General features: G+C 38.9%; 1 protein-coding gene across 4 annotated transcripts in view; it reads left to right on the forward strand.

Moving 5' to 3' along the window:
• Positions 1-15,418, forward strand: part of MEGF10 (multiple EGF like domains 10) — a 112,625-nt gene that overhangs the window by 19,850 nt on the left and 77,357 nt on the right. For all 4 annotated transcript variants that reach the window (XM_052778335.1, XM_052778339.1, XM_052778337.1 and 1 more), the window contains 3 exons: positions 7,687-7,818; positions 10,627-10,728; positions 12,075-12,175. In XM_052778335.1, coding sequence (XP_052634295.1) covers positions 7,703-7,818; positions 10,627-10,728; positions 12,075-12,175 — 319 coding nt within the window. In that variant the 5' untranslated portion in view covers positions 7,687-7,702. The remainder of the gene's footprint in view (positions 1-7,686; positions 7,819-10,626; positions 10,729-12,074; positions 12,176-15,418) is intronic.

Consider the following 15,418-nt stretch of genomic DNA (forward strand, 5'->3'; position numbering starts at 1 on the left):
TAACCTGACAGCACATTTAGCCAAACGATTTTTGTTAACAGTTCATCTTGTCGACTTCCTGTGTGAATAATCTTTAAACATACAGTACCATGTGCTGTAGGTAACCTTAGTGATCACAGGTTTACATGTTCAAGATGTGTAATTGTTATCTGCCTGAAAAAGAAAATAATCTTTTAATGTGAACAGTGTTCTGATTTAGTGGACAATGACAGCTACAGTGAAATGACCCCATCCTTGTGATGTTAGGCAGGCTGCCTCTGAAGAAAAATAATGAGACCATCTGCAAAGGATCTGGCATGCTGGTATTTATCTTTACCATCCCTCCTTGCCTTGTGCAAACTTGACTTCCACTGAACTTTCTTTTCTTCTCCTTTTTATACTGATTTGAGGGGGAAGAGGACTGATAAGTCTTATGAGGAGCGGCTGAGGGATCTGGGGTTGTTCAGTCTAGAAAAGAGGAGGCTGAGGGGAGACCTTATCGCTCTCTACAACTACCTGAAAGGGGGTTGTAGTGAGGTGGGTGTTGGTCTCTTCTGTCAGGTGTCTGGAGATAGGACAAGAGGAAATAGCCTCAAGTTGAGGCAAGGGAGATTTAGGTTAGATACTAGGAAAAATTTTTTTACTGAGAGGGTTGTCAAACATTGGAATGGGCTGCCCAGGGAAGTGGTTGAGTCACCATCCCTGGAGATATTCAAAAAGCGAGTGGACAGGGTACTCCAGGGCATGGTTTAGGGGGCATGGTTAATGGTTGGACTTGATGATCTTGAAGGTCTTTTCCAACCAAAATGATTCTATGATTCTATGATTCTATAAATGGATATATCATCCCTGCCAGCTTAGTGGCTATGGAAACTCTCACTGTACGGTGAGAGTGTTGCATGGCAGTAAGTGAAGTTGGTGGACCAAAAAGAGTCTTACTTTTTCAAGAGGCCAGAAGATCCTAGGGAAACTCTCATCTGATCTTTTACAGTAAGAACAAATATTCTAAAAGATACTGCTGAGTGACTTGCCTGGAAATACGAAGTCCTCAAGGACCCAGTTTATGCTGGTGATGGAATAGCGCTGTGCTTTTGGGTCTGTACTGCAGCGTGATGCTGGGGCATGCAGTGCTATGGAGGGGCCAGCCATCTGGCACTGTGCCATGGCACTGGGTGGCATTGCTAGTATAAGGCTAGAAGTTTGCTGAGAGTTAAAGACTTCTGTTTCGTCTAATGTTCGTAATAAACTTACTTCATTCTGGAAATGGAACTATCCTTATAATTGCAGTCCAAGAGATTGTTTGACCCTTATAAAACAATGTGCAGTGTGACAGCTCGCAATCTATCCAGGCTTCCACCTGAAAGTTTTTGTGTTTAAGTAGAAGGTGCCTACTCCAAAATACAGTTTAACAGGTGCTGTCTGTTATTTAAGATCAGATCATGTATTACTGCATTTATATTTAGAAGGAATGGTACAGATATGCAGCCTGTGAAATGATAACATTATGTAAAGGATCGTGATGCCATAGATTTCAAAACAGGTATTTCCATGACTTATGGGCAAATAAAGCTTGGTTTCCTCCAGACTTGTGGGTTATCAGTGGATTCTCTGGAAATTGACAATTCAAGACTTCCTCACTTCTGTTAACTCCAGTTTAAATGACCAATGGATTTAGAAGTTATTGGGCATGAGGCCAGAACACACACACAAACACTGTGATTACATAAACCTCATTTTCCTAGAAATCTCTGATAGTTAAAGAGAGAGAGAAAAATAAAAATGATCTAATCTATTAACTGAGGAAAAATGGCAATTCATTCACTTTTTCTTAATAACATGGCACTTGAAAAAAAACAGTGCTATGTCTGTCCCCAGAAAGGAGACTTGTTCCAGCACACTCAGCCTCTGATTTGGTTATTCTTCAGGTACCAGTCTAAATTAATTATTTTTCCATTTCATGCACTTTGTCTTAAACACCTTTGGACTCTTCAAATGTATCAGTTTGTTTCACTTTGAATCTTAGATACTAATTCAAATTTGAGATTTTGTCTGTGGTGTAACTGTTTTTGAGTGATGTAGGGGTACTCACTTTTTCATGCAATATCTGATAGTGTATGAGGAGGGATGCAGCTGACTTGGCTTGTAGCCCTAAACTTGTCTTAATTGGCATAAATGGCTGGGCTGCCAACCCCAGAGGGACCTTGGGAGTGAAAAAGCTTGCAGAAGAATAAACTTGTAAAGAGGACAACTGGAGGGGCTGTTACTTTTGTGTACTAGGGTATGAAATAAAGAAATTAATACTGCAGTTTGAGGGAGGGCTTAGTGATTGAGTTAGTACGGTTTATGGCTAGTCATATATTTTGCAAATTCATCCGGTGGAGTCAGGCTGTCTGTGAGTGCATGGCTAAGGCAATACCTCTCAGTTAGCACATATTCAAATGAGAAGTGAGGTTTAAAAGTAAAGAAGCACGAGCTAAGAGGGTCAGATTTGATTAAACTGCATCAAGAAGGGCTCTTGTTATATCTGATCATGGGGGGTGTGAAAAGGTCATTCAGTTTAGGGCACTATTGCATTATCATTTAGCAAACTGTCATATTAGCTGTCCAGATCCCACACATTTTGTGTCAAGCAGAGTCTCAGCCTTGCCAGATGGGTTGCATGTTGGTCCCTTCTGAGCTTTGCTAACTGGCGATGATGCCTTTGGAGTGACATATTTTGAGGATTAGAGAAAAGACCAGTCATTTTATTTACATTTGCTGTGATTGTACTTCTTCAGCCAGTCTAGGGTCTGTGTGATAATGCTCCTATTCAGGTTAATTTGTATTTGGTTTATGAGTGAAGTTTCATGTGACACAGCATCAAACTGATTTACTGATTTCCGAAGGAAAAACGCCTTCTGCTCTTCACCAATTAATTCTCTAATGTAATCAATAAAAGCAATCAGTTTTTTTCACAGAAGTTAACATGGGACTAGTCATTTTTGACAAGATTAGGTCAGGTTCAAATTTTGCTTTGCCTGACATTGGTAGTGTAAGAGATTATTTTATAAACAAATTGTGCCCCTGGCAGAGGAGCTGAACCTCAGGAGTGAGGAGAGTATAATGTTACAAAAAATGCTACATAGGAAGTGAAGGACCAAACAATTCTCCATTGGCAAATCTTTAGAAAAAGTCTTTATCTTGTCTGAAGCTGTGATTTCCAGTTGCAGGTAGCAGTCACCAAGTCTCTTATGGGGTGCTGGCTTTGTCATGCTCTGGAGAATGTGAAGGCAGAGGCACCAGCAAGGGACTCTATAGTAATGACTGTGTGTTTTACTGTTCGGGCTGAAAGTTTAACTATGATGGACAGAATGAAGATTTTTTTAAAATGGCATTTGCTGTACATGCAGGTTAATGCAATGTAAGTGTAATTACAAACAGCCCATGGGATTACAGCCCAGAGAACAGTTCAACATACCTGTGCTGTATCACTGCAGAAAGGCAGAAGTGAGTGTTGTAAAACCTTAGAGATACCATAACGGAGTACGAAAAGCTCCTACTATTCTAAAGTTTGTCTTCTAACTAAATGGCATGTTCCTGCTTCATTTTTTATGTTGCAGTAGTAAAAACGCTTTTGCAACAGTAATGAGAAGGCTACATCAGCAGTTCTCTTGGTCTTGGGTCCATTATGTCATGTTAGCAACTGTATCATACTATTCTCTGTTGCTCATGCAGTTCTAATCTTGCTTAATTCATCGGCAGCACTTGATTTTGCTGACCAAAAAATGCTTGTTCACAGCCTTGAGCAACCTTCACTTCTTTTATGTTTGGAATTGTGTTACCTTCCCCTGCTCCCCCCGTTCCATTCTTATTTATTTATCTCTTGTTATGACAAATCTGAGGGGGAGCTGTGTGCCCTGAGTTTTGCTTGGGGCTCTGCTCTGGGTGGGTGGAGAGATTAATCTGTAATCATGTTTCAACTTTCACTACGGAGAGGAGAAGCATTTGTTTGCCTTTTTTAGTTACCTATTCTTTCTCTGAATTTGAGTGCGAACTCTATAGGAAAAAAAAACAAACTGAAGCAAAACGTGTGCAAAACTGTCAACACAGTTGGTAGTGGCAAAGAAAGTGCCTACAAATCTCAGATGATGGGTAGTAATGGTTAACTGTCTGTATTTATATGGTGCACATACAGGCTTTTTCATCTGCTTACTAGTGAGATGAATGTAGTTTGTGTAGTTGCTCACATTAAAATGTATTTTAGGGGAGTACCTGTAATTTATGGGAGTATATTTTTGGGATACCTGTACACCTGTTACACCATTTTAAAATGAGCTTGTTAGTGATGGTAATATACCTTGGGATGATCAGTTTAATTTTTTAATATGACTATTATTGATGACTATTAATATCTTCCTTTGATATAATAAATGTATAATGAGCTAAATTTCCCTAATTAGATTACAGAAACTTAGGGGAGTAGTCTATGGTAGCTTCATGCAGCTGCATTGCTTTCCTGTTAACATTTTTAAACCATGGGCTTGTATTAAAGTCCAGGGAAACAGAGAAGTCTCTGAGCTAAACAGACCTCGTTTTGCACAGCACCTGCCTTAAAGATCCTGCCCAAATGACAGTAAAGATGCAGCTTTGTCAACTAAAGTTTTTGCCTTTAATAGTATAAAAAATGCTAAGGAGCAATAAGATTTTAGTGTTCTGTTGAAACATACATATTCTGTTGTGTACTTCAGCGGAAGAAAGACCTGGCAGTAAAGTGCCATGCACAAGGTTAATTTTGTTGTGTGGCGTCAGGTTGTGAAGTCAGAGACTTCAGCTGCACTGAGAGAGTCATACATGCTGGTTAACAATACAAATGATTGGAAAATGTATTTTGCTAACTCCGATATTAAGCTTGAAAAATGTCTTCTTCCCCGCCCCCCTCCATATGCAAACATGTGGCTGGGTATTGGAGAGCATTTTGGGAACAACAATTTGCCTCTTTGAAGATCTTTTTCATGGAGGTCAGTGGTGCTACTCACAGTAGAAAGCTCAATGCCTGGTAGCAAAATTCCTGTTTATAACTCAGGAATGTAAATTATACAATGTGCTGTAGGAGGTCAGAGGAGCTTTCTGTTTTAGCATGAGTTATTTACTCTCTCATACATCTACTAATTGCTAATTTGCATAGAGAAGGTGTTCTCCAACATGAGCATTTTCAGTACTGAAAGCACAGGTACTCTGTATATGTAGATAGTTAAGATACTGATGTATTATTGGGTGAGATAATTTAAGTAATATATAATATGAAAAGTGAATGTCTGAACAGGGTATCTCAGTGCAAACTGTAGACAGCAAGAGTTAAATGAGTCATCTACATTTTTTATTGCTAATATAAACACTTTAGCAATGCTAATCAGTTGTACTGATTTTCTGTTTTGATTTTCCTTAATAATTAAGCAAAAGATCTGGAATGCAATCAAGTTTTACACTAGGGGGTTCATGCAAATGATTTTTTTTTTTTTTAATTTTAAATTTTGTTAAATGTATCCAAAAGGAAAGTTACTGAAGTGGAGCATAAAAAAAAAAAGGAAATAAAGTTTACAGTCTGCATAATCACAGTGACTATTTTCGATGAGGAAAATCACAACTTTGTTGAAATTATTAGCTGAAAATACAGCTGCTTTTACTGCTTTTTAAACAACTGCACATTGACTACTTTGCTATGCAGCGTGCATGCAGAGAAACAGTTACAGACCATGAAATATCTTTCAGCAGCCCTGATTTTTCAAGAGGGATTTAGCAAAATGGGATCATCTCTGTATCCTCAGATAGCTTAAATATAATAGTTTTCTTTGTGAGCTTTTTTATGTTGACTTCTGAAGAAGGTATTGTAAAGTAAGACTATTTCATTTCTTTCTTTTTTTTTTTTTTATGGCACAAAGTGGACTTTTTTCTCTTAAAATAAAGTTATTGGTGTGGTTTGCTTTATTTTGTTCCATAACATTTAAAATAAGAAATTTCTGTTTCTGAATAATTTACTTTGTTAAAAGTAAAGTAAGACTATTTAATTTCTTTTTTTTTTTTTTTATGGCACAAAGTGGACTTTTTTCTCTTAAAATAAAGTTATTGGTGTGGTTTGCTTTATTTTGTTGCATAACATTTAAAATAAGAAATTTCTGTTTCTGAATAATTTACTTTGTTAAAAGTATTTGTATTATTTAAAAACAAACATATTTATCAGGAATTATTTTCTTATTATACTACAGATTAGACTCAATGATATCTTTTTTTTTTTGTGGTGATCTCTGTAGCCATATAGTGTTAAAATTTGTGTGAAAATGAGGATGTAAGGTCAAATGTTGACTGAAAGGGAAATATAGTAGCTTAAATCATTACAAGTTACCTATTACCAGCATTCATTCTTGCATTTGTGGATTAATGGCAGGTTGGATTAAGTGTTTCGGTATGAAAATTAAGATCATTTGCTTGAAAACAAAGATAGACTAGTCAAAGTGTTAGGATAATCTTTTAGATTTTTATGTTATTACAATAACTTTTTCTAAGAGCAGAATGTTTATTCTATTTGGGAATCATACAGCTGGCAGAGGAGGGGGTATTTTTGCAAACTATATTGGGAATTCAACTTTAAAGAGCACTAACATTGCAGGATAACATATGAGGCTGTCTGTTAACAATGTAAAGCATAGTCATTTAAACCCTTCCCCTGATTAATTAATTTGTTTTGCATGAGAATTATAGGTTAGTTAGTAAAAGCACCATGCCATTTTTTGCAAGTCCTGAGCTTGCATTGCGCCTTCCAATAGTGTTGTTTGAACAACACTTCCAATAGTGTTGTTCTTCATCTTGAAGAACTGATAAGGAGTATTCATGCATATATATAATTTCACTTTTATATTTGCATTAAAAAATAAACACCACCACCCCCTGAGTCCTGCAGAACATCTTTATATTGCTTTTTGTTCCTCTGACTTGCATCTCTCCATGTGATGCTGTTGCCTGGGCCCTGTAGGAAGGCAGTTTATGGAGGTGCCCAGGTCGAGGCAGTGCCTGGGTGTTAGGGCGCAGCCTTTCCCAAGCAGACCCTGGGCATCACCCCCCTTGCTGGCCTGGGCCCTGGATCCTCAGGCATCCTTTGGGAGGCCACGTAATGAAGTCAGTGTGTAATTTGGGGGAAGAGTGTTTTACGAAAGGTGCTGCTTGAGGTGGGGCAGCATCTGGGGTTTTTAAAAGAGGTCAGCGTAGGCTGCAGGAATTGGGGGTGCTCTTGGTAATGAATGGGGTAGCACAAACCCTTCCTGTGAGTAGAAGTAATGTGCAGGATTTCTGATGGTGTGTCATTAGCCGAACCTTTCTACTCTTGCAGTCTTGAGCAAACGCCAGCCTTTCTTTTAAATTGCAGCTCTGTCGTTTGCTGGGGACAAACCATCACTAAAGAGACTGAGCCTGGCTGCCTGCAATTTGATGGAACAGTGGGACCTCTAAAATGTAGTTTGTTCAGCGACTGATGCCCTGCCACTCATGTGAAACTACTCCATTTGGGTTCTTCTTCCGAAATGGGTGTGATATTGCTGCTGCTAGGCAAGCAGTGTGTGTTTCTTGAAGTACCTGTTGCTTTATATTATATATATTGATTGTATATGGGTCAATAGTTTTAGCTCCTTTATCCTTTCTGTAATACTGTTAATGTATTATAAATATTTTTTCTCACAGCCGCCTTTTTGGAAAGATGGTTCTGCATTTGAACTCATTTTTTGGCTTCCCTGTCATACTCCTGTACCATTGGATGGGGACAACTTTATCTTTGAATCTGGAAGATCCCAATGTGTGTAGCCACTGGGAAAGGTAATATTTTCTTCTGGAAAATACATGACATGAATTCCAATTGTAATAATTTTGTTTTGTTTTACTTGGCACATTTAAAATTATTTAAAGATTTTAGTTGAGTCGTGAACTGGGAAAAAAATTTTGCATTACTGCATGGGCAAGGTAAGTTGGATAAGTAAAAGGCTATTTCACACTGGGCTGAAATGCAGTCATCTTTGCAGTAGGGGTTAGGATGCAAAAAACACTACTGTGGCACCAGCAATATTACACACCATCTGGGTACAAGCAGTGAATAAAAATAGCTTTTTTTCAATTTAAGTGAAAAGAAGCTTTTACATAAGCAAAATACAATTAACCATATTGGAGTTTGGCCAAACTTTATTATGCTGATTCTTTCCTATTCAACATTCACAGAAACTGAAAAAAGATTTGTTGTTAATTTTTTCTATGAGGTTCAGAAATTTATAGATACAGAAAGAAATTCATCAATTTAGTTGGTTCGTTTGTTCACCCAGTTTCACATTAATTACAAGGAGAATGCCACAATGGGTAGGAGAGGTTGAGCCACAAGCATTTGCTGTACTTCTTTTCTTGTGTAAAGGTTATAGGTGTGAAACCAAGCCTTATGGTATTATTATTATTATTATTATTATTATGCCCATGGGCGATCAGCTAGTCCCTGAGACAGTCTAACTGTTCACTTGAGGACATCAGTATTTCCTGCATTTAAGGTAAACTGCATTTTATGTTTAATCACTGGGACTGCTGCTAAGCCACTGTACACTTATTTGCAATTGTAATGGCTGAATCTTTAAAAGAAAATTGAAACTTGTATTCACTTTTTTATAAAGTCTCTCTCTCTAAAAAAAATCATCACCTAAGGACCTTCCCCAGGAATTTGTCTGAGCTTCATGTGAAGCATTTGGAGTCTCTGCCCCTACCATTGTGTACAATTTGGCTTATACAGCAATGTGTATATGAAGTAGTTACCATACTAAGTACCTGTTTACAGTATTCAGGCACGTGTTTATGATGTTACTGGATAATGCCCTATATTGTGTATGCTTTGTTTACTGTTTTTATAGATAAAAGTAGTTTTGAGGGAAGCTATAATGTAGCAAAAGAAAAATGGGAAAAAAACCCCAAATATAGCTATTTACATTGCATAAGGTATTTTAAAACAAACTAATCAAAGGCTGCAGAAAGAAAAATATATCTAGCAAGCATGCCCATTCTGTTGCATGAACTTTTTTCCTTCTTCTGCTGAGTCTCAGAAATGGGGAGCAACTCCAAGTAAACTTAACGAAACATTTCACACTGTTGCTCAGAGCCAGGCGACAAAGGTACATTAAGTGTGAATGAGTAAAACACTAGATACAAGCTCTTTACTGCTGCTGTCACTGGCAGTGCTATATGCTTTAATTAAATCTACCCAGCCAGTAATAAAATGGTCTTTACAAATGAACCGTGATCACAGCAAGAAGGAGTAGAGCATGCCCTGCCTCAAACAAAGAGCACAGAGCCTCAGGCAAGCATCGGCACCCCACCAACATTTTGTTGGACTAGGTCAGACAGCTGGATGGATTAAGGTTGCTTGCCTTCATATGGACATAGGAAAAACAGGGAGTAAGTTCTGGGCAGTTAGAATAAGTGGGTCTGGATGTGTTTTCCCTCAGTGTAGGAAGAGGAGATTGTGGCTGTTACCCTGCAATAGGTGCTGAGAGGTCAAAGGGGGTGTGAGTGAAAGTGAGTGAAAGCTGGACGGGCTACATACTTAAGTGTTTTGGCTGGTCCTGGGAATTAGTCCTACTGCAGGAACTTGCCATGCATTCCCGTATTTTCTAACCCCCTTGCGCAATCAAGGACTGACTGACTGCCAGCACAAACAGCCTGCTGAAGAGTTTTCTAGGATGGTTCAATATCTTTCCCTTCTGCAACAGGGCTCTGTTCCTCTTGCCCCACTGACAGCTCTGGAGGCTCTGGACTTCATAGCGTAGATTTATTTCTAGGATACTGCACTTATAATTTGGCAGAAAATAATTATAGGACTTCAGCACAGTATTTCTGGAAAAAAAAAAGGTTCTCTGTTAAAAATTAGCCAGTAAACAAAACAGGTTATGGACTTTAATATTTTATAGTTTTTTATGGCTGAATAGACTCTTTGATGGCACAACTGTTATATCATTTTTCAGTAATTATTACATAGGTGTATTTCTGTGCTAACAGCCACTTAGTATCGAAATACATTGCAGACCTTTCCACTACCAAAAAAGATGTTTTCCTGTGGATACAGCTACAGTTTTTAACAGAAATTTCTCAGAAAATCCAGTGAGATTTTTCTGTTTTGTATGTTAACAGAAGAAACCTTGTTTTCTGGCTCTTAACTAGTTTTCCAGCTATCTAGTGATGTTAGTAAAAGTTATGGCCACAGGAGAACACGTACTACACACTACTTCAATTTGCTGCTCATTTGAGACACAGGTTTTTTGGCTTTTTTTAAATTTAGGCTTACATTACTTTTCTTTATATGTCTAGTAGTACTATTTCATCAAATGTATTACACAGTAGGACTTGATGGCTCTCTGCAGATATATTTTTCTTTGCTTGGTGGAAGAAAAACCTTTCAATCGATATCTTCTGTTTTATAAAGTTAGCTGATTCATGTTTTACTTAAACTTGAACTTTCTGTGAGTTTTTGTTGCACATGAATATTTTGTTATATTTATTCCTTTCTATGCCAGGACTCTGTAAAAGACTTACTTAAATCAGACTGTACTATAAAGGACTTGCTCAATAATCTGTCTGCTTACTCTCTCTCTCTCACAGTTACTCAGTTACAGTGCAAGAGTCATATCCGCATCCTTTTGATCAAATTTACTACACCAGTTGTACTGACATCCTAAACTGGTTTAAGTGCACACGACACAGGTGATGTATAATTGTTAATATTGTCAGACTGCTGATATTGTAGATTTGTGAAGATTTTGTGTCTGTCAAAATGAAGCATGATATGTAGGTTATTGTAGCTATAGTGATTTCTGTGTCTAACTGCTGTGGTCTGTGTCAACTGGAAAATGCTTGTCCAAGCAATGCCACATATGTTTTATTAGCAGGTCAGGGTGTATCATCCCATGAAGTGCTAACAGAAAATGAACAGGTTGGGAAAAAGCATGCAATGCACAAAGTTGTATTCCTCAGACTCTGTGAGGTGTATTTCTTCAGAAATGTCATGACAGACCCCTTGCTACTTGCAACCTTATGTTCTGGGGAAAGTGTATGCTACTTGAAAGGAAAAAAAAAGATTTGTTAAATGAAACTCCTTGTGCTTGCAGAAAGTAAGCAAGGGGTGAATGATTAAAAACTGGTGACGGCTGTAAGAAGTGTTTTCCTCAGAGGAATATGCCCATAAGTATGAACCCCAGGGAAAGTCTCCCTGGGGCACAGCAGCTGGAGGAGATGGATCAGTACAGATAGAACATAAAAAGCAGATTCTGAGTTCAAAGAGAGATTACACTTTGTTTACCTAGAATATCATTTATATATGAGCTGTTCTTTGCTGGGAGTCCAGACTGTCTCAGGTGTTGTGGGGATGTGTTTACTGCTTGGTGGAGTCTGTGGTCAGCTGCCAGGAGAGCCGGGGGGACAGTTTTACAGATGCGGTGGGGAGTAGAGAGGAGAGAGAGTGGTGGGAGAGCCCAGTTCTGATAAATACTACTTGCTTGTGTCAGAAGGAAGCTGTATTTTCTGCAGTTCTTGATGGGTTTATGTGCTGATTTCTCCGTTTGCTGCTCTCCACTGCCCTGCAGGGCTGTGTTTGGCAGAGCGGCAGGAGGTCTGAGCTCTCCCTTGAGCTTTCCTGCCTCTTGCCTTAACCAGAACTTCTCTTTTCATGACATCTCTCCCCCTAGAAAACTGACTTACCCTTGGGAGGGTGATCACTGATAGCTGTAATGACCCAGCAAACTGATTTGTATTGCCAGGATTTAGCCTCCATAGGGGATGCTAATGGCAAAGGCAGCGATGCTCTGGTTTGCATATTAGTTAAGTAGCCAAAATCCTTAACTTTTTTTCCTGCTGCCCAGCCACCCATGGGCATAAAGCTTGTTGGGGAACCACTTAGGACTCTTGAACTCAGCAACAGATAAATCAAGGTCTCTTTGAGCTTTTTTTCTCTCCTCTTACTGACACCTGATTTTTTAAAATGTGTAAGAATATATATTGTTTTGTTTCTGAACCATGAATTGTATATAACAACCATTCATTCTTTTCTTTAGGATCAGTTACCGTACTGCTTACAGACATGGTGAAAAAACGATGTACAGGCGTAAATCCCAGTGCTGCCCTGGATTTTATGAAAGCAGGGAGATGTGTGTCCGTAAGTTTAGCTTCTTTTTGCTTTGAAGTTCCATATGTTTGTCACAATGCTGGTTTAGACTCCCCTTCGATGGGCAACTTGTGGAAGCTGAGTTAAGGAGGCTCAGTTATTCATCAGTGGTGCACGTGCGGCTCTCGTTGAAGCCAATTGGTGTTGTGCATATGCAAATGACAGGCTAATTGGATCTCAGATGTCTAAGTAACCAACCTTGATGTGATGCTAACTAATGATCATATGGAAAATGCACAGCACAAGCGTCAGTGCATTTCCCACCACAGTAAATAAATTCAAGGTTCAAAACCAGAAGGGAAATAGAAGATTTTTCTCCTTAACATGGGCCCCAGTTGATCACCATGCTTAGCCTCTCTTGCAGCTACAGAGATCTGTAACAACTGTTTGAAGGCAGCCACACCGCCTTTTCTTGTGGCACGGGCCCCTGCCTCCACATCTTCCTAAGTCTAAAGAGGGAAAAGCTGTGTCCAAAGCCTCGTGGTGGCCTTGGCTCAGCTCTCTTTCTCTCTCTTGTATGGCCTTGTGCAGACCTAGGAAGGTCTGATTCTTAAAATGGTGTTCATTCAAGAGCATAGTAGAAAGGCAGAATGAAAATAGAGGAGGTGTTAATCCAGAGCCCTGGAAGCATGTGGTTAGGAGTTTAACACAGGGTTGTTCAAAGTCATACAGCTGGTTGGGTAGCTAGATGCTCCTGTCAGCAGGACTGACAGCAGGGAACTTGTGATAGGTAAGTGTATCCTTGCGACTGTGAAGGATGGCATGTCCTTGGAGATGGGCAAATGTGTAGGGCTAAAAATGAAACTAATTCAACAGTTTTTCAAATTATTTGTCCCTGTGAAGGCACTTGGGCAGCATGGGCTACAACGGTAAGTTTTCCAGAAATCAGGGAACCGAATCTCTTCATCTTTTCATCTCCTTGAAAAACTGGGCTCATCAGGGGCACTCTTTTTTCTGTAACATCATTTGTGATGCTGACCTGTGCGTATACTTTTATTAATTTTAGGAAACAGAAAGGGCATGCGTTATAGTGGAAAACAGCTGTATCCATTCCTTGGTTTTTCTTCAGCTCCTCTAATAATGAGACTTAAAAAACCTGCAGAACCTTAATGAACAATGTCAGAAGGACTGAGGCAGTATAGTTGAATTTTTTCTGGAAATGTGGGGCCCTGTAAGAGCAGACTGGCGAGGCCTGGAGCCGCTGGACTGCCGGGACTGCCCTTCAGCTTTCCGCCCAGTTTCTGAACAGGCAACCGACTGGCAAGCCTTGCCAAGAGAAAAAAGTGAAAAGCCCAGCTTACTGGGAAAGCCACAGTGTGTGAGGTGTTTTGGCAGCTGCTTTGGGTCCTCTTGTGTGAAGCTCTGCGTCATGTCCCTGAGTCAAACCCTGAGTCTGCTGGTCTGCACGGGGAGCCCGCCGGCACGCTCCCACCGCCCTGGAGTGGGACCTGGACCTAGGCACGTGCAAAAAGCTGGCTCATGTAACAGCATGTTTTCAGCCTAACCTTGCTTTACCTGGCATTTTTTTCTCAGCTGAGAATGAGAAAAATGGAGATACATTCATCGTTTTATTGTCTGCCTGACAGCTGTAATGGCAGTGGTGAAGCGTAGCACTCAAGGCATGGAGAAGCTTGTCCAGGAAAAAGTTCTGTGAAATAATGTGTAAGAGATTTGTCACTGCCACTGGATTTTGCAACCCAGTTTAGGAATCGGCAGTGCAGTGGATAAGTCTTTGGTCTTCACCGATAAACAAGAGTCTGAAGGTCAATATCAGTATGTACATTAAATTTAGTTATTCAATAAAAATGCAAAGTAGTTTCTTAATTTGTGCCTTTCTGTTTGTTGTGAGGTGCAGGCTGGAAGTGACTGACAGGATTTATTTGTATCCCTGGAAGATCATGACCTGTGAATGTCATAACACATCACACTATCCTCATTTGTATTTTTGTTTTACGGCACTTCCTGGAATTTGAAAATGCAGCAGTAAGATCTTCGATTTAAAGTGATTTCTGCACAGGGAAAAACAAGGTCAAAATGATATTTTTAAAAAACAAATTTTTAAAAAAATGGATCTATCTGAGAGATCAGGTTGGCAATTTTTTTAACCTTTTTGTTTTTAACATGTATGTATTAGACTTATATGAACCAGTTTCTAACTACATTTGGTTATTATGCAGCATATATGAATGCTGTATAATTAAACAAATTAAAGATGAATTTTTTTTATTAAGTAGTATACTTTTTGAAGTATATAACAGTTTGACTGATCACGAGAAGTGTGATGATGAGTCTCTTATGTGACTACAGCTTTTACATAGCTATAGTACATGTAGTAAATTCATTCTATATTAACATAGTAATACTCGAAACCTAGTAAATTCAGATCACATTGGATGTAGTAATTTTTTACTGTTACTACATAAAAAGATGCCAGATGCTGATATTCAGGGCATATCTGCTCTGACTTTCGAAGCAATTTTGGAATGCCTCAGACTTCAAATTATGTAAAAATAAAGATCCTTCAGTGGAACTAACTTTGCATTTATTTGCTTCTGTAATGGTTGACCTTGGAAGGCATTGAGATACCTTCAGTCCTCTTGATCTTCAACTAGAGCTGAGGATTCAGGGCAAAGGAGGAGCTCAGTTGTTAATAGAAGGTGGCAAATATTTCATGCTTTCCATTGTTTCAACCAGCTTTCTTCGTAGTGAACTTGTATATACTAGAGTAGATGATGCCTGCATACACTGTGATAATACTAGTTGTCCAGTTTAACTTGGAAAGCAAGTGTGATGCTGTCAGTTGAGATCAAATGGTAAGAGATAGTGATGTGGGGAGGACTATTCTCCTATGTCATCATAGGAGAAATATCACTGGCAGAAAGACAACACAAAATCTGCAAGAAAATGGTGACCACATTGAAAAACACACATGCACCTCCCCCCTTTTTTATATGCAAAGATAGAAGAGAATCAAAGCCATTTGAAGTGTTGCGGGTATCTTCTTTTATTCTATTCTTGCTCCACAATGTGCACAGCATTTCCATTAGGGTAATTTTATTTTCCATGCAGTGTGTATTATTTTTTACTTAGTGGAGGATGTAGGATGCTTCTAAAAGGCTAAAATATTTGTGGTGCTGTTGATGTTTCGTTGTTTGTTTGTTCCTTTATTTGACTTCTCAATTTAGAAAGCTCAATTAGAAAATTCTACTGGTAGATGATTTTGATATGACTCAA

The sequence above is a fragment of the Harpia harpyja genome, chromosome Z (assembly GCF_026419915.1).
Source record: "Harpia harpyja isolate bHarHar1 chromosome Z, bHarHar1 primary haplotype, whole genome shotgun sequence".
NCBI classification, from domain to species: domain Eukaryota; kingdom Metazoa; phylum Chordata; class Aves; order Accipitriformes; family Accipitridae; genus Harpia; species Harpia harpyja.